General features: G+C 37.0%; 1 protein-coding gene across 1 annotated transcript in view; it reads left to right on the top strand.

Annotated features, from left to right (window-relative positions):
* WWC2 (WW and C2 domain containing 2) overlaps positions 1 to 27,376 on the top strand; it is a 415,307-nt gene that overhangs the window by 206,035 nt on the left and 181,896 nt on the right. Inside the window, exons 3-4 of the mRNA XM_007940882.2 lie at positions 17,481 to 17,684; positions 18,445 to 18,521. Coding sequence (XP_007939073.1) covers positions 17,481 to 17,684; positions 18,445 to 18,521 — 281 coding nt within the window. The remainder of the gene's footprint in view (positions 1 to 17,480; positions 17,685 to 18,444; positions 18,522 to 27,376) is intronic.

Below are 27,376 nucleotides of genomic sequence, written 5' to 3'. Positions count from 1 at the left end.
TAACTGAGTTTTCATTTAGGAGCCTGCCATGTTGTTTGCTGATCTTGGAACTCTTGATGGACTTGAATCAATGGCCTGACATGTGATTTGGTAATAATGGGCCTGTGCCCTTTTCCTTGTCCACATTGGGTTTTGTCAGCTTTAGCAGCAAGCAGCTACCTGAGTGAAGAAAGCCTCCGGCTTCAGTGGGCCAGGAGCAATAGGCAGAGCTGAAGCCCAAGGTTGAGGGGCTTTTATCCAGCCCCTAGAGCTGGCACTTTGAACTCGGACTCCTAGCCTCCAAAACTGGAGGAGAATAAACTCCTGTTAGTTAAAGACACTATACCTGTGGTTTTTCTGAGCAGCACATAGTAACCAAAACACAAATATTCTAAATGTTTTAGTGTTGTATGCTTCTATACTTTTTCCTGTATCAATACAGTATTTTATTATAGATATAGTTTTAAATATATTTCATACCCTAAATGGGTTTATCAGGAGCTCTGGTAGCATAGTGCCTAAGGTACTTGACTGCTAACCAGAAGGCTGGTAGTTCAAACCCACCAGCCACTCCTTCGAAGGAAGTTTGGGCAATCCTACTTCTGTAGTGATACTGCCTTGGAAACCCAAGAAGGGGTTGCTATGAGTCGGGGCTGACTCGATGGCACATAACAACAACAACAACAACAAATGGGTTTATATTATACCTGCTCTGTTTATTATAAACTCTTGTTTTTAATGTGTGAACTTTTCATATCAATAAATATTCTGCACCATCACATCAACTCTTGATAGTAGAGCTTCACATTTCTGTCAGATGATCTTCCTATACTATATAGCTAATCTTGTCATGCCTTTACATAAAACCCTTCAGTGCTACCCTGTTGTTTACAAAATGAATTTCACATTTATTAACCTGACATTCACAAGACCCTAGGCTAGTGTCCAGCCTCTGACGGAAGAAAAGAGAAAATAACTTAGAATGTGGAAAGAGCAACCGTAGGGCTAACAGAACTAAGGGAGCAGTCAGTGGAGGCATCTCATCCATTCTCAAGGATATAGTCATGGCTACTTAGAGGATGTGCTTTAAATTGATACCCAAAGGGTGACTGAGTTAACTAGGCCAAGAGAAAAGGGGAATGGAGTAGGGATGGGGGTTGGAAAAAGAAACCTCCTGACAGACGGAAGACCACAAATAAGTCTGAAGGTCTAAAGAGGCTAGAGAAAGCAGGACTTGGTGCAAGAGAGAAGAGCAGCTCAGTGCAGCCTAAGGCTGTTGTGAATGGGAGAATAGTCTGTGATGGCTGCAGAAGAAAACAGGGGTTTTCTGAAGGGTTTCTTGCCTGGAATCTTTGAAAACCCTATTTAATCACTGCCTGTTTCATAAGACCTTACTTTTCCAGCTAGAGACAGCTGTCTGTCTCTAAACTTCCATGGCACTTAACCTTCTCTTCTCAAAGCACTATCACTTTCTACTGTATAAAATACTTTTCTTTTTCTTTTTTTTAATCCGTATGTCTCAAATTCTTCTATTTTTCTGTAAGTTTCTTGGAAGGAAGCATCATGCCCATCTGCAAAAAGGGCAGGGAGGCCACATGTTCTGACTTCCTCTAACCCCACAAGAGGAAGACAGAATCACCATCAGTAGCCCAAGGCCTATTACTGTAAGGCCAGACATGTTGCCTCCCTCTAGTCCTCTCACCAACCATTCCTCCCAAGGCACCCACCACCTCTCTCCTCGGTCCAGTAATTCTTTGCAGTAGCCACACAGAAGTCACAGATTACGGAGTTTATTAGGGAAGCACCAGGCTACAATTCAAGTTCAGGAAAAACACTCAGTCTTTCTCCTAACAGTCTCTCACAGTCTCTCTCTCAACAGTGAGTGTCCCTTGATGTCTCACTCAGGAATGCATGTCTGTTGAGTCTCTTTCCCAGCAGCACATAGCTCTTTCAGGAGCGCATGTCTCTTTCAGCAGCACATCTTCCTCAACCAGCAGTCAGAGAGAGACTTCTTCTGCCTCTAGGAGGCCTCCTTTTGAGCCCAGCAGTGGCCAAACTAACCAGTCATAACATCAGAATTCTAAGCACCTGAGAGAGAGCGGGAACCTCCCAAAACATTGCTTTATGTTGCGCCCAACACAGTTATCCAGGTGGATAACTTTTACGATGAGGAGCTCCTCAGTTGCTCACAGCAAATTCCACCACAGCATTTACAAAGACTTATGACTAGAAAAGCCACACTAAGTAATTTACTACACCATACCATCCATACCTCCTGTTTCCCTATTGCTTATACTAGGTGGTTAATAAATGTATACAGAAATGACCACCAGAAAATAAATAAATATAGCTGATACCCTGCTAAAAGGGCATTTAGGCAGCATCTTCTGACCTCCTCTAACTTCACAAGAGGAAGACAGAATCATCATCATCATCATCATCAGCAGCAGCAGCAGCAGCCCAAAGCTTATTTCTATGAGGCTAGACATGCAGCCACATTTCATCCTGACAATTATGACACCAACCATCACTCCAACAACTACTTCTCTGGTACATTCACTAATTCATTGCAATGGCTACATAGAACTCACAGACAATACTTAAGATTATGGGGTTTGTTCGGGAAGTAACAGGCTACAGTTCAGGTTCAGGAATGTGCTCAGGTTATAATTCTTCCATTGGGACAGTCTCCCCTCTGCTGTGCCTTTAGGCACGTCTCTCTAGCCCTTGGCGTCTTTGGCCTGGCCTCTGCCCTACTCAAGCAAGTGTTCCAAAGCTCTTTTAGCTCTGCAGATAGGTACACTTAGGTGTCCCCCATTCCACCAGCTTAAAGGCACTTAACTTTATAGCTCTGTGGGCCAGGTAAGGCCTGCCACTCTGCCTCATGTCTCATGGTTCCATGACCACTGTCTCTCTGGCAGGCGTCTTTCTCTGCCAAGGAGGTCCAGCACAGACATCTTGGGTCTAAGGATGTGCTTCGCTTCACTTCTAGCTCTTTTCTCTTGATGGCAGTGAGATTCCCTTTCTGCCTCTAGGAAGGCTTATTTTAAGCCTGGGAGAGTGTCAAAACTAACCAATCCCACCATCAGAGTTCTGCACACCTTATTTGCATAGTCTCACCCAGTAATCCAGTGGGAGTTACAGACTATGGCTAGAAAAGCCATACCAAGTAATTCACTGCACTGCACTTTATAAAAAGAAAATAAGGAAAGCTACTCATATTCCTTTCATTCCTTTTTTTCCTGAGCACAACAGGAAGAGTAGAAATATGCAGTATAGGCAGAAATTATATTCCTTTTCAAGAATCCGACATTATCTTCCATGATAAACTCATGTAACTCACAGTGTGTTCTCTAAAGTTCCATATCTATAAAACTGAGGAAATGTGTATTCCCTTTAGGTATGTGACAGTTTAACAGTATGTGATGCATTACTTTGTTCATGTAGTAGACAACGTGCAAATTATATTGCATTGTAATACAGTGATCTCTCAAGGCTACCAGGTCTTCATAAAAAATACCACATTTGTTTAATATACTTTCTCTGAGTTAATAAATACTCTTCACAGATCTGTTCAACAAATATAACTGATGGAGATGAAGCACAATCCTGTTTTATGACGCTTCCTTCTGAGGTGCCTTTGGGACCCTCTTTTGTAGTTCATATTTTGCAGTTAATTGTGTGATAATTCAGAAATGTAAATGATTCCTACTGAATTTGTTAGAACATACTTATTTAAACCAATTTACTGGAGTGTTTCCGCTGAACTATCTGAAGCAAATGCTGACAGTTTATTGCTGCTATCATTGCATTTTATTCATTTAAATGTCAGCCCGTGTTGCTGTCAGTGTTTTGTGGCAGTTTAGTTGTTGACAAATATTTTATTGAGACTATACCAATTTCTTATTATGGAGGGAAATATTGATTACAAAAACCTCCAGAGATATTGAGAAGAAATTGAAAGTACATATCTTATTATAACTATTATATCTTTAAAACATTTAAAGTTTGTATATATGTTTTCAATTTGTGTCGTATCTTAATTTGGCTAATTTATTAGTTGTGTATTGATCCATAACAAATTGCCCTGAAACTTAGTAGCTTACAATAACATTTATTATCTCATAGTTTCTGTGGGTTAGGAATTTGAGCATGGCTTAACTGGATCCTCTAGCTCAGTGTCTCTCACAGACTGTATTCAAGTGTCACCAGGCTGCAGTCATAGTCATCTCAAGGCTTGACTCAGAAGGGTCTGCTACAAACTCACTCATGTGTTTTTTGGCAGAATTTAATTTCTTGTAGGCTGCTGGCCAGAGGCTACACTCACTCTTTGTCACATGGGCCTCCCATAATGTATCTTTACAACATGGCAACTTGCTTCAACAAAGCAAAAAAATGAAACAAGGAGAACCAAGAATGAAAGAGAACAGAAAGAAGAGAGAAATAGCAGTGATAGTCTTTTCTAGCCTAACCTCAGAAGGGCTATCTCATTGTTTATTCTGTGTTCTATTAAAAGCAAGTCAGTAGATCTATTGTGCATTCAGAGGTATGAATACCAGCAAGTAGGGATAATTGGGTGCCATCTGTAGTTATAAAAACTTTTTTTAAAGACCAAATTTGTCTTTGTTGGAGGATAAGTTGTATACTCGGGGCCAGGATACATTTGTATATATAAATGTGAGAAATAGATGTTGTTATTGTTGTTGTTATGTGCCATCGAGTCATCTCCCACTCATAGTGACTTTTTGTACTACAGAACAAAACACTGCCCAGTCCTGTGCCAGCCTCACAATCTCTACTATACCTGAGCCCATCACTGCAGCCACCATGTCAATCTATCTTGTTGAGGGCCTTCCCCTCTTTTGTTGACCCTCCACTCTACCAAGCATGACATCCTTCTCCAGAGAATGGTCCCTTCTAACAACATGACCAAAGTAGGTGGGATGAAATCTGTCCATTCTCACTTCCAAGGAACATTCTGGCTGCACTTCTTTCAGGACAGATTTGTTAGTTTTTTTAGCAGTCCACAGCAGTTTCAGCATTCTTTGCCAGCACTACAACTCAAATGCATCAACTCTTCAGTCTTCCTTATTCATTGTCCAGCTCTCACATGCATATGAGGCGATTGAAAATACCATGGCTTGGGTTAGATGCATCTTAGTCTTCAAGGTGATATCTTTGTTCATCAGTTCTTGAAAGAGGTCTTTTGCAGGGATTTGCCAATGCAGTATGTCTTTTGATGTCTTGACTGCAGCTTCCATTGGTGTTGATTGTAGAACTAAGTAATATGAAGTCTTTGACAACTTCAATTTTTTCTCCATTTATCGTGATGCTGCTTATTGGTCCAGTTGTGAGGATTTTTGTTTTCTTTATATTAAGGTATAATCTGTACTGCAGGCTGTAGTCTTCAGTTTTCATCAGTAAGTACTTCAAGTCATCCTCACTTTTGGGAAGCAAAGTTGTGTTGTCGACATATCACAGGTTGTTAATGATTCTTTCTCCAATCCTGATGCTGTGTTCTTCATATAGTCCAGCTTTTTGGATTATTTGTTCAGCATACAGATTGAATAAATGAAAGGATACAACCCTGCTACTCCCTCTGTGATTTTAAACCATGCTGTGTACCCTTGTTCTGTTTGAATGACAGCCTCTTGGTCTGTGTACAGGTTTCTCATGAGTACAATGAAATGTTCTGGAATTCCCATTCTTCTCAATGTTATGTATAATTTGTTATGATCCACACAATTGAATGCTTTTGCTTAGTTAATAAAACACAGGTAAACATCTTTCTAGTATTCTTTGCTTTGATCCAAGATCCATCTGACATCAGCAATGATATCCCTGGAACACAGACATGGTCACATTGAACTGTGAAGATTTGGAGAGCGCAACAACAATGTCTACTACAAAGGTTATTCTTTCAGTATGTCACCCTCCTTTTATATTTGAGATACTTGAGAATTAAAATCAAAACCAAATTCATAATTACCAAGTTGATTCTGACTCAGCGACCCTATAGGACAGAGTGGTACTGCCCCATAGGGTTTCCAAGACTGTAAACCTATACAGAAGCAGACTGCTTCATCTTTTTCCTGTGAAGCATTTGGTGGGTTTGAACTGCTGACCTTTTGGTTGCAGCCAAATTATTTACTTACTGGGCCACCAGAACTCCTTTGAGAATAAGAGGTGTAAAATAATTTGCCTAAAGTTTCACAGCTGGCTAGTAACAAAAGCAGGAATAGAACTCAGATGACCTGACTCCTTAAGTTCTTTGTGCCAGCTGATAGTGACAAGAAATGTTATTTGAGGTAATGCTATAATTATTCTCGCTGCACCTCAGTTCTCTCTAGTAGTTATTGAGCTTAACTTCTTTAAGTATATTTTTAATCAACGTTATTGAGATATAATTTATACACAACAAATTCTCCCCCTTTTTTGCAATAATCCTTTTGAATAAAGTTACCCTTATCTATTTACAAAAAAAAAAAAAAGTGCTGGAGCAACTGGATAGCTATATGAAGCGCACATGCACACACAGCATTGTGTCCCCTGGCTGGCCCCTGGCAACCGGTGATCTGCTTTCTGTCAAAATGGATTAGATTTACTTTTGCCTAGAATTTCATGTAAGTAGAACCCATACATCATGTACTTTTGTGTGTCTGGCATCTTTAACTCAGCATGATTTAAGATTCATACATGATTATGGATGTAGTATTTTGTGTCCATTTATTATTGCCGAATAGTGGTCCATGTGTGAGTGGTCTTCTATTATATGAATATACTGCAGTTTGTTTGTTTATTACCTATTGATGGATGTTTGCTTTGTTCTCAGTTTTTGCCTATTACATATAAAGCTGTTAGGAACATTCATGTACAGGTCTTTGTGTGAGCACGTTTTCATATATCTTCGGTGAATAACAAGGAGGGGAATTGCTAGGCTGTATGGTAATGGCCAAATAGTTTTCCAAATTGATCATACCATTGTATATTCCTATTAACAGTGAATGAAAATTTGAGATGCTCTACATCCTCTCCAAGTCATTGGATTTGCCAGTTTTTAAATTTAGCAATTTTAGGTGGTTACTAATGTGACTGAAAGCTGTTCTGTGGCATAGTACCTAAGGCATTTGACTGCTCACCAGAAGGTTGGTGGTTCAAACCCACCAGGTGCTCCATGGAAGCAAGACTGGGCAATCTACTTCTGTAAAGATTTACCATCTCAGAAACCCAAAGGGTGATGGTTACTATGAATCTGAATTGATTTGATGGCAGTGAAGTGTTTTTTGTTTTTTTTTTTAAATGTCACTACAGTGGAATTACATTGTGGCTTAATGATGTCAAGCCTGTTCTCATGTGCTTACTGGTTGTTGGTATACTTTATGAATTTTCTGATCAACCATTTGTTCATTTTTAAAATTGGCTTGAGTTTCTTATTGAGATGATTATTATGATTCTGGATAAAGTGCTTTGTCAGATATATTTAATACAAGTATTTTCTTCCAGCAATTTTTTATATTTATGAAATTGAATTTTATTATTATTATTTTTAATGGTTCATGCTTTTTGTGTTCTATTTAAGAAAGCTTTGTCAAGGTAAAGGAGATATTCTCTGTGTTCTTCCAGAATTTTTATAATTTTAGGTTTTACTTTCAGCCCATATCAAGTTAATATTTTTAATGTGGTGTGCACTAACAATCAGTGCTGTTTGTGCATGTGCTTGTGTGCTTCATATAGCTATCCAGTTGTTCCAGCACTTTTTTTTTAAAGGTGACTTTATTCAAAAGGATTATTGCAAAAAAGGGGAGGGGAAGGGAGAGTTTGGCACTATAGTAATAGGAGAGAAAGAACAGAACTAAATCTGATCTCAACTACACTGAAGTAGAGAGGGTAGGTTTTTTTTTTTTTTTTAAATTAATATTTTATTGTGTTTGTGGTAAAGTTTTACATAGAAGTTTAGCTTCCCATTCACCATTCCTGTACAAGTTGTTCACTGACATTAGTTACATTCTTCACAATGCCTGAACAGTCTTATTTTAAGAATTTCTGTTCTGGTAGTTTCATTTTCATTAATCTAGTTTCCCACCCCCATTACATTGTTTTAAAGTAATTGTTGACAGTCTTATATAGGTAAGTCATTTTTAAAAGGAGCACAGTATTTACAGATGGTAGTCTTTTTTTTTTTTTTCCTTTTGGAGTCCATTTTTTATTTGGCTAAAAGGTGACTACAGAGTTTAGTTTCAGTTCAAAGTTTGAAGAGTATCTTAGTTCCAGCACCTTTCGTTGAAAAGATTATTCTTCCTCCCATTGAATTTATCTCTTTGCTTTTGATGAAAATCAGTCGACAGATAATATGTGTAGGTTTGTTCCTGGACTCTATTCAGTTTCATTGATCTGTATGTCTGTCTTTACATCAATACCATACTGCCTTGATTATTATAGCTATGTAGTAAGTCTTTATTTCTTAACTTCTTTTCTTTTTAAAACTACTTCAGCCATTCTAAGTCTGTGAATTTTCGTATACATTTTAAAATCAGCTTGTTACAACTGGAAGAAAAAAAAAAAAAGCCTCCTGAGATTTTGTTTCCAATTTCATTGAATCTATAGATTAATTTGAGTAAAATAGACATTTTAGGAATGTTAATTGTCCAGTACATGAACTTGATATATTTTGCTGTTTACTTAGGTCAGGGCTTTACAAACTATGGCACACAGGCTTTCCACCTGTTTTTATGAACAAATTTTTGTAGGAACATGCTTTGCCCATTCATTTATATATTTTCTGTGGCTACTTCAACTGCAAAAGCAAAGTTGAATAGTTGCTAGAAAGATTGTATGACCTACAAGCCTACAATATTTACTGTTTTGCTCTTTAGGAACATGATTGCCATCCCCTGACTTGTAAGAGTGTTGCTTAATTTTCAGGTATTTTGGAACATTCCAGATATCTTTCTGTTGTTGATTTCCAATTAACCTCATCATGGTCAGAGAAGATACTCTGCATTTCAATCTGTTTTAAAAAAGAAAAGTTACTTTGTTGATGTATGTACACAGTAGTACATACATCAGTTCAACAATTTCTACATATACAACTCAGTGATATTGGTTAAATTCTTTGAATTGTGCAGCCATTCTTATACTCCTTCTCCGAGTTATTCTTTCTCTATCAACATATAATCACTGCCCCTAAGTTTCCTGTCTAATCTTTTGAGTTGGTGGTGTCAATTTGATCCCAGATAGATAGATCTTAAAAGAGCACACAGTGCTCAAGGCAGACCTTTTTCACTAGTTAAGTTAAACTATTGTTTACTTTTAAGAAGACTTTAGGAGGTGTTTTTAGTTTAATGTTTAAAGCTTAACTCAGGGCAGTTGACTTAGATATCCCTGAGACTCTGCCCCTAAGCCCTTAAGCCCATTGACTCAGTTCCTCATGATGTTTGGTTATAGCTAAGAAGTTTGTGTAACTTTGCCCCCGGTATGCTCTACTATGTACTTGGATATATTTTCAGCACATATCAACATGTATGTAAAAATATCCTCTACCAAACCTACTCATGAGTATACTAGCATAGCATGCCGCATCCCACACCTGTTCAGCTTGCATATCTGCCTATGTATCCACTCATAAATTATTGTTTGTTATCATTATAATTGGAGGATTATGTATGTAAAAATATTTCCCATATTACTTTATACTCTTGGATACTTCCCAGTGTCTTCCTTTGCCTTGGATATGTTGTGCTTACCTCCCTCTTATTGTGTATAACCCAAGTTAATACATGTCTGATGTGTACTTTAGTAGCTCTCATGGCATAGTGCCTAAAGCTTTGACTGCTAACCAGAAGGTTGGCAGTTCAGACCCACAAGATGCTCCGTGGACAGAAGATGAGGCAATCTACTTTCAAAAAGATTTACTGCCTTGGAAACCTAGTGGGGAGGTCACTGTCAGCCAGAATCGACTTGATAGAAGTGTGTTTGGTTTAGTTTTGGTTTACATTCATTCTAGTTAGTGATTTTCCCTTCTTCCTCCTTTCATCTCTGGTAACCATCAAAGAATGATTCTTGTGTGCATAAACCTTGTCTTAACCTTTTTATAATAGTGGTTTCATAAAATATTTGTCCTTTTGTGACTGACTTATTTAATTCAGTGTAATGTCCTCTAGGTTATCCATGTTTGAAGTGTTTTGCAGATTCATCATTATCATTTAATGTTGTGTGGTTATGTGTATATACCATACATTGTTTATCCATCCGTTTGTTGATAGCCACTGTGGTTGTTTTCATCTTTTTGCTATTGTGAGTAATGTTGCAATGAGCAGATGTGCTGTATCTGTTCATGTCATGGCTCTTATTTTTCTAGAATAATATATACTTAGTAGTGGATTGCTGGGTTATATGGTGTTTTTATTTCTAACTTTTTAAGGAATTGTCATAACCATTTTCCACAATGTTGTAGCATTTTGCAATCCCACCTGCAGTGTGTAACAGTTCCAATTTCCCCATACCCTCACTAGCATCAGTTACTTTCTGTTTGTTTTATCATTGCTATTATTGCTTGGGTGAGATGATATCTCATTGTTTGATTTGCATCTCTCTTATGATTCGTCTGTCAGTTTGTCATACTGTGGTGGCTTGCATGTTGCTGTGAAGCTGGAGGCTATGTCACTGGTGTTTCAAATTCCAGCAGGGTTACCCATGGTGGACAGGTTTAGTAGAGCTTCAAGACCAAGACAGATTTGGAAGAAGGAAGGGGCAATCCACTTCTCAAATAATTGGCCAATGAAAACCTTATGAATAGCAGTGAAATGCTGATATGTTACTGGAATACTTTATGAATAGCCCTGAAACATTGTTTGATACAGTGCCAGAAGATGAACCCCTCAGGCCAAAAGGCATTCAAAATATGACTGGGGAAGAGCTACCTCTTCAGAGTAGAGTCGACCTTAATGATGTGGATGGAGCAAAGCTTTTGGGACCTCCTTTTGTCAGTGTGGTATGACTCAAAATGAGAAGAAACAGCTGCAAGCATCCATTAATAATTGGAACATGAAATGTACAAAGTGTGAATCTAGGAAAATTTAAGTTGTTAGAAATGAAATGGAATCCATAAAGATCGATATCCTAGGCATTAGTGAGGTGAAATGGACTGGTTTTGGCCATTTTGAATCAAGCAACCATATGATCTACTATGCCAGAAATGACAAATTGAAGAGGCATGGAATGGCATTCATCATCCCAAGGACTGTTTCAAGACCTATCCTGAAGTACAATGCTGTCATTGATAGGATAATATTCATACACCTACAAGGAAGACCAGTTAATACTACTATTACTCAAATTTATCCACCAACCACCAAAGACAAGGAAATTGGGGATTTTTTTTTACCAACTTCTGTGGTCTGAAATTGACCAAACATGCAATCAAGATGTGTTGATTATTACTGGTGATTGGACTGCAAATGTTTGAAACTGAGAAGAATCATCATTAGTTGGAATATATGGACGTGGAGATAGAAATGATGCTAGAGAGTGCATGATAGAATTTTACAAGGTCAATGACTTCTTCATTGCAAATAACTTTTTTGTCAACAATATAAATGGCAGCTCTACATGCAGACTTCACCAGATGGGAGTACTCAGGAATCAGATTGATTACATCTGTGGCAAGAGGCAATGCAGAAGCTCAGTATCTTCAGCCAAAAAGGGCCAGGAGCTGACTGTGGAACAAACCATCAACTGCTCATATGCAAGTTCAAGTTGAAGGTGAAGACAATTATAACAAGTCCATGAGAGCCAAGATATGACCTTGATTTTATCCTTCCTCAATTTAGAGACCATCCAAAGAATAGATTTGATGCATTGAACACCAATGACTGAAAACCAGAAGAGTTGTAGGATGACATCAAGAATATCATCTATGAAGAAAGCAAAAAAAAAAAAAAAAAAGTCTTTAAAAAGATAGGAAAGGAAGAAAAAAACAAAATGGATGTCAGAGAGACTCTGAAAACTTGCTTTTGAACAGAGAGTAGCTAAAGCAAATGGAAGAAGTGATAAAAGAGCTGAACAGAAGATTTCAAAGAGTAGCTTGAGAAGACAACGTTAATCATTATAATGAAATGTACAAAGACCTGGAGTTAGAACACCAAAAGGGAAGAACACGCTCAGCTTGTCTCATGCTGAAACAACTGAAGAAAACATTCAAGCCCCAAGTTGCAATATTGAAAGATTTTGTGAGCAAAATATTGAATGATGCAAAAAACATCAAAAGAAGATGGAAGGAATACACAGAGTCACTGTACCAAAAAGAATTGTTTGATGTTCATCCATTTAAAAGTGGTATATGATCAAAAACCAATGGTGTTGAAGGAAGAAGTGGAAGCTGAACTGAAGGAATTGGCGGGGAACAAGGCTCCAGAAATTGATGCAATACCTATTGAGATGTTTAAATAAATGAATGCCACACTGGAGGCACTCATTCGTCTATGCCAAGAAATTTGGAAGACAGCTACCTGGCCAACTGAATGTAAGAGATCCATATTTGTACCCATTTCAAAGAAAGGTGATCCCACAGAATATTGAATTATCGAGCAATATGATTAATATCACACACAAGTAAAATCTTGCTAAAGATAATTCATAAATGGTAGCAGCAGTGTATTGACAGAGAACTTCCAGAAGTGCAAGCTGGATTCAGAAGAGGACATGGAATGAAGGATATCATTGCTGATGTCACATGGATCTTGGGTGAAACAGAGAACACCAGAAAGATGTTTACTTGTGTTTTATTGACTATGCAAAAGCATTTGACTGTGTGGATCATGACAAATTATGGATAACATTGGGAAGAATGAGAATTCCAGCACCCTTACCTTATTGTGCTCATGAGGAACCTATACATAGACCAGGCTGTAGTTTAATCAGATCATGAGGATACTGCATGGTTTAAAATCAGGAAGGGAGTATGTCTGGGCTATATCCTTTTTCCATACTTATTTGAGCTATATGCTGAACAAATAATCTGAGAAGCTGGACTATATGAAGAAGAACATGGCATCAGGATTGGAGGAAGACTTGTTAACAACCTATAATATGCAGATGACACAACTTTGCTTGCTGAAAGTGAAGATGGCTTGAAGCACTTACTGATGAAAATTGAAGACTACAGTCTGCAGTATGCGTTACACCTCAACGTAAAGAAGATGAAAATACTCACAACTGGACCAATAAGCAGCATCACAATAAATGGAGAAAAGATTGAAGTTGCCAGAGATTTCTTATTACTTAGTTCCACAATCAACACCAATGGGACAGCAGTCAAGAAATCAGATGTGGTTTTACACTGGGCAAATCTGCTGCCAAAGACCCCTTTAAAGTACTGAAGAGCAAAGATGTCCTAACCCAAGTGTTCCTAACCTAAGCCATGGTATTTTCAGTTGCCTCATATGCATGTGAAAGCTTGACAGTGAATAAGGAAGACTGAAGAAGAGTTGGTGCTTTTGAATTGTGGCATTGGTGAGGAACACTGCAAGTATCATGCACTGCCACATAACTAACAAATCTGTCCTGGAGGAAGTACAGCTAGAATGCTTGTTGGAAGTGAGAATGGCCAGACTTCATCTCACCTACTTTGGTCATATTGTCAGAAGGGACCATTCCCTGGAGAAGGATAACATGCTTGATAAATTGGAGGGTCAACGAAAAAGGGTAGATGCTCAACGAGATGGGTTGACACAGTGGCTACAATGGGGTGAGCTCAAGTATAGTAAGGATGGTGGGACTGAAACAGGACCAGGCAATGTTTCATTCTGTTGTACATAGGTTCGCTATGAGTTGGAGCTGACTTGACTGTACCTAACAGTGGCAGTGACTAATGATCACAATCATCTTTTCATGTATGTGTTGATTTTCCCTTCCTTTTACTTTTCACTTATCTGTTTCTTTATATTTAAGGTAGATTTTATGTGGTGTTTTTAATTTCTTTGTGTAGATCTAATTTCCATCTGTCATTGTTCTTACTTCTACCTAAAAAAAAAAGCTTGCTTTAATATTTCTTTTAGTGTAAGTCTACTGGTAACATTTTCTTTTAGTTTATGTGGATATTAAAAAATTGTGACTTTGCCTTCATTTTTGAAGGATAGTTTTGCTGGCTATAGAATTGCAGGATGACAGAATCTATTCTAGCACCCTGAATACCTCATACCACTTCTTTCTGACATGTGTACAGTTTCTGACATGAAGTCTTTAGTCATTCCTGTCTTCAATTTTCTGTATACAATGTAAATTTATATAAATTTTATTATTATTTTAGCTATTTAAATATTCTCTCTTTATCCTTGTTACTCAGCATTTTGATTATGAAGTGCTTTGGCATGCTTTTCCTGGTTTTTCTTCTTCATTGGGTTTTTTGAACTTCTTGGACCTCTGGGTGCATAACTTTCATAAAATTTGGATAATTTTTGCCTGTTATTTTCCCAGATATATTAACCGTCTTCCTGTATCTATCCCTTTTTGAGATTACCATTACTCTTCTGTTACCAAACAAACAAAAACATACCTACTGTGATCGAGTCAATTCTTAGTCATAGCTATAAGAGTAGAATTGCCCTGGAGCATTTCCAAAGCTGTAAATCTTTTGGGAACAGACTGCCTCATCTTTCTTCTGTGTTACAGCTGGTGGGTTTGAACTGCTGACCTTTTGTTTAGCAGCCCAATCGACCACTATAGCTACCTATACATCTGTTTTAGTGCTTCATATTGTCCTGTAAGTAACTTATTACTATTAGTTTTTTCAATATTTTCTTTTCTCTTTGTTTCTGCTTGAATAGCTTGTCTTGCTTCATTGTCAGGTTCCGTAATATTTTGAAATGCTTATTCTTTGGGTAATCCTATCCAGTGAATGTTATCATCTCTGCATTCCTAGGTCTGTTTTTATTAACTAATTTTTCTCCTGATTATGAATCATACTTTTATGCTTTTTGGCATAACATTGAGCAGTTATGTTGAGTGTTATATGTGTTTCATTATTGTTTGATACTAGATTTTGTTGAGCTTTTAAAAGAATGTTGTGGTTTATTCTGGCTAGCAATTAAATTACTTGCTAGGAGCTCTGGTGGCATAGTGCCTAAGGCACTTGACTGCTAACCAGAAAGCTAGCGGTTCAAACTCACCAGCCACTCCTGGGAAGGAGGATTGGGCAATCTACTTCCGTAGTGATACTGCCTCAGAAACCCAAGGAGGGGTCGCTATGAGTCGGGGCCGACTCGATGGCACATAACAACAACAACAACAATTAGCTTTGTCTGTTAGAAATTTGTTTTAAAGTTTTTTAAAGGCAGGTTCTAAGTCACTTTTACTCTGTCTTGTTTAGCCCCTTTATTGAGGTGTGATTCTGTTGCAGTCTGCACTGGATGCCGTTGGTGTTTTGTGTGTACTCTAGCTGTACAAAATTAGAACGTCTTCTACCCTGTATAAAGCATGGGATATATCTGCTTATAGCAATCCCACTTGTCCTTTGCCTTGTCTTGTTCATTTCCCCCTATACATGTACATCCTTAACATTCACTCACAGACTTAACACAACCCCTGTGCTAATTTCTAGACTATCTCTCCTTAAGTCTTCTTCTTTTATATTGTGCCCTACAAATTCCAGCTGCCATGCCTTCCTGATACCTATTTTTCCTCCCAACTCAGCAAGACCTCTGTTTGAGGTCCCTTCCTTGTGCTGCTATTCAGAAAGTGTTTCGGGCAGAAATCTGGAATCATCTTAGGGCTCATTTTCCTTCTTTCAGTGATCACAGTCCTATACTACCTGTTGTCTAGGGTTTGAAAATTACTGTTTCATATTTTATTCCGTTTTCTAGGTGTTTACAGAGGCCCAACTACTCTATCTTGGCCCTTTTCAAGTCCTCCCACCCCCTTCTCCCATTTTAGGAAATCTTCTTCTTCTTTTTTTAAAGCAAACTTTATTTTTTGTATTGCCTAACTTCAAGAAATACTCATATTTTTTCCCAAGTTATCCAATTTTTTAATATATTGTCTGTTGTTACGGGGCATACACATTTGTAGTAGTATTCTGGAGACAAGTTCTCAAGTCATAACATAACTTCTGTTCCTTTCAAGTGAGTTATTTTTACCTTTAAATATTTGTAGTTTAAATACGTTATAGAGAAGTATACATATATTATTTATAAAATGTGCATATCCCTCTAATTGCCAGAGGTGAAAGAAATAGAACTTGTCAGCTCATAGGAAGCTTCCATTTTATGTCCTTTCCCAGGGTAACATTTTACTCTCCTGGAAGATAACCACTTTTGCAGTAGAGGAGTTTAATACATGACCATAGAGAGAAGAGAATGTCTCTTAACCAATATGCACCAACCTTTGCAGATTCACAAACACCCTATTCATTTTTTTAAAAAAACTCTACCCAACTTCTAGTAAATGAAGACATTTATCTCTTTTTAATAAAATAAAATATTTGAGTGATCTATATACTTTTTTCCTTTTTCATGGTTCCTACCATAACTGCTCACACGGTGATGTATTTTAAGTTTTATAGAATGATTATAAACTGCTTTATGAACAGAAGACTTGCAGGTCAGGTGGCAGGAGGAGTTTTCTGGAGCTTCTTGGAGCATTTGAACTTTGTGCCAGAGCAGTGGTTCTCGGCCTTTGAGGAATTTTGAAATTTACCAATGGCTGAACTTCACCCCTAGACAGTATAGTTGGTCTGAGTTGCAGCTTAAGTTTTGGGATTTTTAAAAAGGTCCTGCAGTGATTCTAACGTGCAAAAGTGCAGACCCAGGAACCACTGCCTTAAACTAAACCATTCTTCTAAAACCAGGACCTGGGCTTTTTCTGTTTATTTTCTAATTTCTAACCCATCTAGATTGATAATTTTGTAAAATACAATAGAAATTAATTACTAAAAAGATGAATAAACAAAACAAGAAGCCCAAATACTATTAGATTCAACAAATATATAATAATGGTATCAAATTGCTATAAACTCTCAAAAATAGATACTCTTGTTTTCTATACTTATCTTGTTACACACACATATCAGAGTTCATGAACTGGTGCTGGTCAGCAGACTACACTTTGAGTCATACTGACATTGAGAACAACATGGCAAGAATCCTATATTAAGTGATGAATGGAAGCTTGTGCCTTGGGAATTAGGTTGGGTTTGGGTCATATAGGGCCTCAGTTGCTGGCATATATAATTCAGCTTTTATTCTGTAGACATTGGGGAGCCAGAGGATTATTGGCCCTCAAGGAACGTCTTGATCATAGCTATGGAAGCTTTCTTTGGCAGCATTATCCTATGTGACGGATTGAGAGTGAGAAAGAGTGAAAGGGACAACTGGATAGACTAAAACAAAACTCCATCAAATTTTTAGAGAAATTACTCTGGAAATACTCACAAAATCCTTAGAGTATACAAGGATTTAATTTAGCTGAAAATATATAAGGTTTTTTTTTTTTTTTTAATGTATTTTTAGAAACCACACAGATAGAAGATCCAAGAAAACAATGGAGAGGAGAACAGGAGAAAATGCTCAAAGATTATCTCTCAGTGGCTCAAGATGCACTCAGGACACAGAAGGAGCTGTATCATGTGAAGGAGCAAAGGCTGGCTTTGGCCCTGGATGAATATGTACGATTAAACGATGCTTATAAGGAAAAGTCAAGTTCTCGCACAAGCTGTAAGTACAGTGGATGCAGTGTGGTTATTCAGACTTCTAAAATAAGTCCCTATTTGTAGACAATAGAAGTCCACTTGCTTTTCTGTGGAATTTAGCTTTGAGTTCTTTTCCTTCCTAGGCTGGAAGAGTTCCTCAGTACCATAAGAGATGGTACCTCTTCCAGATACAGGCTGCCCTTTTGGGGATATGTGTACCATTTATTTCTGATCCTTCCTCTGCCTAATTGCCTTTTATTCATTTATCGATAACTTTTACCTTTTTTGGACAAGACATATAATTTTTCTCTTTTTGCCACTCTTACACAATATTTTTAGTGGGAGGAAATGGAACTATTAGCCAGTGTGAAGTTTTTGTTTACTACTTGAGCTGATTTATCTCTCTTTCATGCCATAAATAGATCATTTGGAGCTGGCCATGTTTTAAGAAGAAGTTATAAAGGACTGAGAAGTTCTACTGAAAATATAAGTTTTTGGATAATTTTTTATTATATATATCCCTAATATGGTCCTCTAAGGACCTAGGTATAAAGTCTAGAAGGAAATTAAGTGCAAGAGTCCTTATGACATTCCTCTTTCGTCTGACTTTCTAAACAAATTATAGAGAGCTATAAGGGTCTGATGAGTGACAACAAAGGAATTATAAAATGAAAATGAATAACCACAAAGCTTATAAATCTTGGTTTTAGAATTGATAAATTCTAAGTCAAGAACTGTTTATGCAACTATAGATAGTTACTTGTGGATTTTTTTCTCTTTAAAAGTGTTCTCAGGATCTTCATCCAGTACTAAATATGATCCAGATATTTTAAAAGCTGAGATCTCCACTACACGGTTAAGGGTAAGATTATTTTATTATGGTTCTGCATTTAACATATGTGTAGGGTCTGAAGAATGTGAAAGCAGCTTTAGTGGTCATCTACTTATCACTGATGAGTGGTCTTTCTACCTCTGTTTGAACAAATTTAGTGATTGGGATTGCATTTGTTATTGAGACATGTTCCATTGCTGGGCAGCTTTTATCGTGCGCAGTTAATACATTGAATCAAAATCTAGGTCTTGACAACTGAACTTCCCCTCATTGTTCTGACTTATGTACTCCAGTTTCAGAGATGAATGTAGTTGCTCTTTCATCAGACTACCTAAAATTTAAAGATGCCCCCAACTCGCCAGGCCATTCTTTTTCTAGCTCAAAATTTATTATTTCCTCATTATTCCTCATATGAGATTGTTTCCTGACTCTTACCCTAAATCTTTTTGACTAAACTGCAGTTAAGGCTAGAACTTATTTATCCTTGATTTTTGGAGTCTGAAAGTGAATAAACTCATGTAAACAGCACTAAGATTTTACAATAGATTATGGCCCAGGTACCCATTGTCATCAAGTTGATTCTGACTCATAGTGACCCTATAGTGCAGAGTACAACTGCTCCACAGGATTTTCAAGGCTGTAAAGTTTTATAGAAGTCCAGACTGCTACATCTTTCTCCTGCTGAGTGGCTGGTAGGTTTGAACTGCCTACCTTTTAGTTAGCAGCCAATCACTTTAACCACGGTGCCACCAGGGCTTCTTATGACCCCAGTTGGGCAATCTACTTCTGTAGTGATACTGCTTTGAAAACCCAAGGAGGGGTCACCATGGGTCGGATACTACTTGACAGCAGTGGGTGGTGTTTAGTCCCTATTGTATCTTTTCATAGTCATTATTACCCTCATCATTCTCTCTAAAGCTAACATTAGCCTCATGTTGTTGTTGTTATGTGCCCTCGAGTCTGCCCTAACTCATAGCGACCCCTCAAGTTGGCCCCAACTCATAGCGACCCCTCCTTGGGTTTCCGAGGCAGTATCACCATGGAAGTAGATTGCCCCATCTGCCATCCGAGGAGTGGCTGGTGGGTTTGACATCTAGCCTTCTGGTTAGTAGTCAAGTGCCTTAGGCATTATGCTACCAGAGCTCCCAAGACTAGCCTCATATACACTGTTAATTAATTTTTGGCCTGCTTTGAACTTTGGGTGATAGAAAAAGTACCATATATATTATTTGATATCTGGCTGCTTTTGCACAACAAGATTTTGAGATTCACCCACATTTACTTTTATTGCTGTATAGCTATTTCCACTTTTGTGTACATACCATAAATTCCTTATACTGTTGATGTACATTAGTTTTACTATTCTGCTTTTGGTGCAATTTAATGTCCAATATCTAGTTATTAAAAATTATGCCTTTATCTACATGTCTGTTGGTACACATATGCACACATTTTGTTGGGTGTGTAACTAGAAATGCAGTAGCTGCGTCAACAGGTAAAGTATAAACTTTAGTGAATAGTGCTGAACAGTTTCAGCTCTTTTTATTTTCTGGTTTCTACACTTAAAGCTCTAAATTACTTGCTACATATGACTTGCCTATATCCCACAAGTTTTGGCATTTTGTATTTTCATTATCATTTAGTTCAAAATGTTTTCTAACTTCCTTTGTGATTTCTCATATGAAATCTCTTTTCAAAGAGTTGGAGATTTTCTTACCCCCCCCCCCCTTTTTTTTAACTGATTTCAGATTCATTCCACTGAGTAATACTCAGTTTTAGAATTTCTGTTTGAGTCTTTTTTTCTTATTTACTGTTACCTGCCAAAAATCTGTACGTGGATATTGTTTTTTAGCAAAATAAGCACAGTCATTTTAAAATTCTGTGTCTTGATTAAGACAGTATCTTGATTTCCCATATGTTAGAGTCTTTGATCTGTTTTTTTCTCTTGGGTTTTGGCCCTTATTTGATTTTTCATAGCTCCTTATTTTTTTATTAAGAACCATACATTATGTTGCAAACGATATAAAGAAAATTTGAGGGTTTGAAAGACCTTATCCCATTTCATAAAGGATTTCTTTTAGGGAGTTAGGCCAAGGTCAGATTTTATTTTAATCCAGTCAGGATTTCAGCTGACTGAAGTCTGAGCATAAGTCTTTTTCTAAAGGCTGGTCTATTTCTACTTTACCCTTTCTCTTTGAGTAGAGCACTTCAGAATCCCAGTTGAACACTTTACCTGTTTTACCAGTGCTGCTTTTGCTTTATGGGTCCTGAACTCCAAATCTCTCCACATCTCAAACCTCCCCCCCCCAAGGATTTGTGTATCTCAGCCTGTTAGTCATTGTATTTTGCCCTGCTTTCCACATTCTTTGTTGAATTGGCAGATTCCTCAAAAGGAAAAGCAATGCCAGATATGGGTCATAACTCTGGGCTTCCATTATCTTCTGACTCGTTGACACAAAAATTTTTGTTTCCTTGGTAGCTCTCCAGTGCTTTCAGATTATTCCTTTTTTTTTCCTCACAGCTATTCTATTTGTTTTCCAAATAAAAATGAAACAAAGTTTATCTATGGTTACTGGAAGGAAGCAAAATGTCTCCTTGTTGTTGTTAGGTGCGGTTGAGCTGGCTCTGGCTCTTTGTGACCCCATGTATAATAGAATGAGACACTGCCCAGTCCAGCACCACATGCTTGAGCCCAGCATTGCAGCCACTGTGTGGATCCATCTCATTGAGGAGTTGAAGCACTTACTGATGAAGATCAAAGACTATAGCCTTCAGTATGGATTAAACTGTAATATAAAGAAAATTAAAATCTGTAGTCTTTGATCTTCATAAGTGCTTCAGCTCCTATTTGCTTTCAGCAAGCAAGGTTGTGTCATCTGTATATCACAGTTTGTTAATGAGTCTTCCTTCAATTCTGATGCCACATTCTTCTTGTAGTCCAGATTCTTGGATTATTTGCTCAGCATACAGATTGAATAAGCAGGGTGAAAGGATACAAACCTGACACATGCCCTTCCATACAATATCCCCTTGTTCTGTTTGAACAACAGCCTCTTGGTCTGTGTACAGGTTCTTTATGAGCACAATCAAGTGTTCTGGAATTCCCTTTCTTTCTGCATTATCCATAATTTGTTATGGTCCATGCAGTCAAATGCTTTTGCATAGTCAATAGAACACAGGTAAACATATTTCTGGTATTCTTTGCTTTCAGCTAAGATTCATCTGACATCAGCAATGAAACTCCTCATTCCATGTCCTCTTCTGAATCCAGCTGGAATATCTGGCAGTTTCCTGTCAGTATACTGCTGTAACTGTTTTTGAATTATCTTCAGCAAAATTTTAATTATGTGTGATATTAATAATATTGTTCAATAATTTCTACATTCTTTTGGATCACTTATCTTTAATGGGCACAAATATGGAACTCTTCTAGTTGGTTACCCAGGTAGCTATCTTCCAAATTTTTTGGCATAAGAAGGGTCTGGTTCTTTATCATTTACCAAACTTCTCAAAGGTATTCCATGAATTTTTGGAGCCTTGTTTTTTTACCAGTTCCTTAAATACAGCTTGGACTTCTTCCTTCAGTACCATTGGTTATTGATCATATGCTGCCTATGGTGGAACGTCAAACGATTCTTTTTGGTAGAGTGACTCTGTGTTTTCCTTCCATCTTCATTTAATGCTTGCTGCATCATTCAGTAATTTACCCATAGAATCCTTTAGTATTGCAAGTCAAGGTTTGCACTTTTTCTGCATTTATTTTCAGCTTGAGAAATGCCACATGTGTTCTTTCAGTTTTATAATTTCAGGTCTTTGCACATTTCAGTATAATATTTTACTTTGTCTTCTTGACCCAACCTTTGTTCAGTTCAGCTCTTTTATTTCTTCATTTGTTTCATTTGCTTTAGCTATTCTCTGCTCAAGAGCAACTTTCAGAGTCTGTTCTACATCCATTTTGGTCTTTTCTTCCTTTCCTGTCTTTTTAATTACCTTTTCATCTTCTTAATGTCATGCTACAACTCCTCTGATCTTTGGTCATTGGTGTTCGCTGTGCCAAATCTGTTATTTACATAGTCTCTAAATTCAGATGTCATATAATCAAGATCATATTTTGGCTCTTGTGGGCTTGCTTTAATTTTCTTCAGCTTCAACTTGAACTTGCCTATGAGCAGTTGGTGGTCTTTTCCACATTCAGCTCTTAGCCTTGTTGTGACTGATGATAGTGAGCTTCTTCATCGCCTTTTTTCATGGATATAGTCAATTTGATTTCTGTATGTGCCTTCTTAATAACCCTAGAAGTCACTTGATTTGTAAATTTCTAAGAAAGATATTAATTATTATTATAGCTTTCTCTTTTTATTTAACCATTTATGGGAGTCCTTGTCCTTGTAAGAAACATTGTAAATGGAATAACCACAATAGGCTGTTTTAGTCTGTCCAGTTATATCCTTTTTTTTAGGATAGATGCAAACTTAGGGAGGAATTTGAAAGTGAACCTAAATTAGAATATCTCATACAAATAACATTTAGAAGAAAATGGAGCTCTGTATTAATCAGAGATAACATAGGAGATTCCACTTGGGGATCTGTTTGTTAAATTAAATATTCCCCTGAACTGTCTACTCATATAGCAGTATCATCTCTTAGATACAGTTTATTTTATGCCAAGTTTAATTTGGTGTTAATATCACAAGCTTTTATTACATTTATTCATTTAAACATTCAACATTATGGGACCACAAAGATGAGTCAGACAGAAGTGCCCTCCTCAAGAAGGTGCTAGCCTCAAGAAGAAGATGTAAGACATTCATAAATAACTGTAATAAAGGATGAGAAATAACAGTCTTCATTTCTTTCATTAGTGTTTAAGTGTTTGTTTAACACTTCATGACAGTGTAAATGCCTTTCCAGAAAGGCTCCCATAGCAAATTGGCTCTTGTGGTCTATGATGTTTTTATGATAACACTTTGGAACAGATGATACACTCTTGTATTTGACCACGTTTTGGTTGGACAGTACTTCCAGAATGCTCCAGCAAATCGGAAGTAGTTGGGTGACTTGTCAGAGTCTCATGGATTTTGTAACCTAGCCATTCTTACTTTGGCTTCACTGTAGAAATCCCTGTGCATCATGTCCTTTTCACAAATTAATGCCACAGGAGTAGTAACTCATGTATAAGTACCTGCCTATGCTTTTGGGCTTAGAAATATTTTTCTCAGGCAGAGCCAAACACTAGTTTCATAATGATTTTGATGTGACAATATTAGTAGGTATGTCTCATTTATGTTACCGAATTAGAGCAAGTGGACAAATACTTGGAAATCATATATTTACTAACATCTACCTAAAACATATTTTTTAATATTATTTTGTATTATGGTATTAGTGATCATTGGACTTCAGTTTCCTTATTGATTAAAGGGAATAACAGTATATCTTTGCATCTTATTACTTGGTGAAATGGTTAAATGCATACATAAAACAATTGTTTTTATTAAGAGAACGTTAAAACTTTTAGAGATGATGCTTAATTGCTTTATAGATTTTTATTTTAGAAAGAGGAATATAAACATGTTACTGTAATATTTGTTATAATAAATATTTGGACTTTCAGGTCTTGGGATAGGGATGGGGATAGTATATCACGTACAAACTAAATCTTACACTCAACTGACATCCCTTGAAATCTATGGCTAAGTTTACAGATACAGAAAGTTATGTAGAGAAAGTTTTTGTTGAATCTTTAATTAAGCTTTTATCACTGTTTATTAAACTAGAATTTTGAAAAGTATAAAGGGCAGAATTTTAAAAACAAATGCATTTGAGAAGTTTATTGAGTACCATATCATATGCTCTGATACCACTTTAATTTTATGTGAGAGAAAAACAAGACCTCTTTGGTTAAATTATTTATACCCTGGTCTTAATCAGTTAGCTGGTTAGTGGGTACTGGTCCCAGTAACAGTATTCTCAAATATATTTACACACACACTCTCTTCATAGGAATTCAGTTGGAATTATTTTTAGCAGTGGTGATAGACTTAGGAAAGTCATCCACAATCTAAAGTGTTTGTAATTTTAGGATTAGATTGAAAAAATTTGGAGTAAATTTAAGGTTTAGTCTGTAACCAAAGAGAGTTAAAGTAATAAATTCATGTGCATATCAAAATATGATACCTTGACCAACTAATCTAACATAGCAAAAATCACTGCAATGTGCTCCAGTGAAAAATATATGACTTCTGAGAATATAAATTGCTGTAGAAAAGGATTGTCTCTTGAGTATATATTGAGATGTCTTTATAGATGCTACCACATGTAAAGCTTAGCCAATATTCTGTGGTGATTTGCAACACTAAACTGTAGGTTATATATGGTCATTCTTCTTTTAAAGTCTTCATAAATTTGTGTCGTACTTGGTGTTGGTTAGAACATAGTATGACAGTCTAGTGAGTTTTGAGTGCAATTAGTGGCTAATGTTCACTAAAGAAAAGAAAGAATAATTCTGAAACAATGAATGAGAAAAACTCTAATTCAAGAACTGGAGTTATCTCTACTGTGGCATACTAGTGACTTGAAATAACTAAAATTCATGATAGTATCTGTTTTCAGCAAGCATATTGAGACCTTAAGTAGAGTGAAGCTCTATAACAATAATATTTATTGATTTCATTATATTTTGTTTCTTTTTCTCTAATGATCTTGGTATCCTTTCTAGCTTTATAAGGAGCTCTCATGACTCGGTGGTTAAAGCATTTGACTGCTAACCGAAAGGTTGATGGTTGAACCCACCAGCTACTCTGCAGCAGAAAGATGAGGCAGTCTACTTCTGTAAAGATGTATAGCCTTGGAAATACCGTAGGGCAGTTCTGTTCTACCCTGTAGGGTCGTTATGAGTTGGAATCAACTCGATGGCAGTAGATTCTTTAGCACTACAGACTAAATGATACATACTTCAAAAGAAATCCTTCATTGACTGTGTGTTGTTGGAGAAAGGAAACTTAGTTTCTTCCTTTCCTAGATGAGCCACTATATCAGTCACTTTGGCTGTCACTTTAGTCATCTCCATTTTCATTCACATTCCCTTTATGTCCATAATTCTTGTGGCAGTTTATAAAATTAACCCCTCCAATTAGAAAATACACAGTCTGTGCAGACAGAAATGACAGGATAATAATCAATAAATGATCAATTTTAAATGATTTTATAAAATAAATTTCATTTTTTGAAGGCCATGGGAATTAATCTTTGTGAAATTGTATGAAATAAAGATAGCATGATGAATATATTCAAATCACTGTTTTCTCTATATTTGATACATTTTCTTGACATATACACAGTAGATATATGTCCTATCATGTTCACATTAAATTGTGAGATTGTCAGTCTCCTGAAGGCATGAGAATGAAGCAGCAAGAGTATGAAACTGCTGTTTATGTTACATACAATTTTGTGATCTTTAGCTTCATATGCATATTTTTCTTCTAAAAGTGAAGATTGTAGACATACTGTCAGCTTCTACTTAGTCAAAAAACCAGAGTTAGAAAGTTCCTTCAGACTGTAGTGGGATTGAATCGTATGAATTGAGATGAGTAAATTTGGTCCCAATTTTTATGTTGTGCTTTTACTTATGAGGAGACATTGATGAAATAGGTCCAATGAGGAGATACTCTACCCAGAATTCACACTGTGGAAATCACATGAATATCATTTTAAAGATTCTACTGATACCTGCTTTTGCCCATGAAGGATTTTCTCTCTGGCAGTAGAGAATTAGAAAATTGAACAAAATCTATGAAACAACTGTTTTAAGACATTGGACAATAGGTTGTGAAGGACTATAAATGAGGAGTAACAAAGTAAGCCCTGAGATTGCACCATCTGCAGATTAGGGGGACAAACTCAAATACAGTCTTATGTGGTATTCTTGAGTTGAGGAAACAAAAAAAGGATTTCATTGGGGTGAAAGTGGCTGGAATTTGTGAGGAAGAATACTGGAGGAGAAGAGAATAGTGTAGAGAGAAAGAGATAGTGAGAGTGAGCAAGCGGTAGAGATTTCTAGCGGAATCTTCTGAAATGTTTAACTGAATATGGACTGATCAAGTATGGTATAAAATTCCCTGAGGATGAGAGGGAAAAAAAAAACCCAATTCTCAGAGCTCACAGATGGCTGGGAATAGTTCATATTTCCACAAGCCTGAATGCAGAGACCTCTTGAAACATGGTACATTCAATAGAGGCCTTTGAAGGGTAGTGTTGTAGTTGTTGTTAGATGCTGTTGAGTCATCTCTGATTTATAGCAATTCTGTGTACAACAGAATGACACACGACCTCGTCATGTGCCACCTTCACAATCCTTGCCATACTCGAGCCCATCGTTGCATCCACTGTATTATTCCATCTTGTTGAAGTTCTTTCCTTTTTTCGGTGACCTCCACTTTACGAAGTATGGTAGCCTTCTCCAAGTAGTGGTCCTTTCTGACAACATGATGAAAGTAGGTTAGACAAAGTCTGGCCATTCTCACTTCCAAGGAGCATCCCAGCTGCACTTCCTCCAGGACAGATTTGTAGTAGGACCAGATTACCCTTAGAATAAAGGCTGCTTTGGCTCCATCCTAACAAAAATTAAAAGCTGTGAAAAGATTAAATTGATCCAAAATACTTTAAATGTGTGTGCTAAAACTAAGTCCACACAGCAAAATCCAGCATCAAATTATGTAAAATTCACATTGCCTTCCATTTAATAAATTTTTTTCATGAGGAGCTAGGGTGATATAAGTTTTGTGATCAGGTGCTAACCTAAAGGTTGGTGGTTTGAATCTATCCTATAGGAGCTCAGAAGGTAGGCCTGGTGGTCTGCTTCCATAAAGATTACAGCCAAGGAA

This window comes from Orycteropus afer, unplaced genomic scaffold (assembly GCF_000298275.1).
Source record: "Orycteropus afer afer isolate SDZICR_OR568_19922 unplaced genomic scaffold, OryAfe1.0 scaffold00073, whole genome shotgun sequence".
Classification (NCBI taxonomy): domain Eukaryota; kingdom Metazoa; phylum Chordata; class Mammalia; order Tubulidentata; family Orycteropodidae; genus Orycteropus; species Orycteropus afer.
The sequence above is the reverse complement of the archived record's forward strand: the minus strand, read 5'-3'. Positions and strand labels throughout refer to the sequence as shown.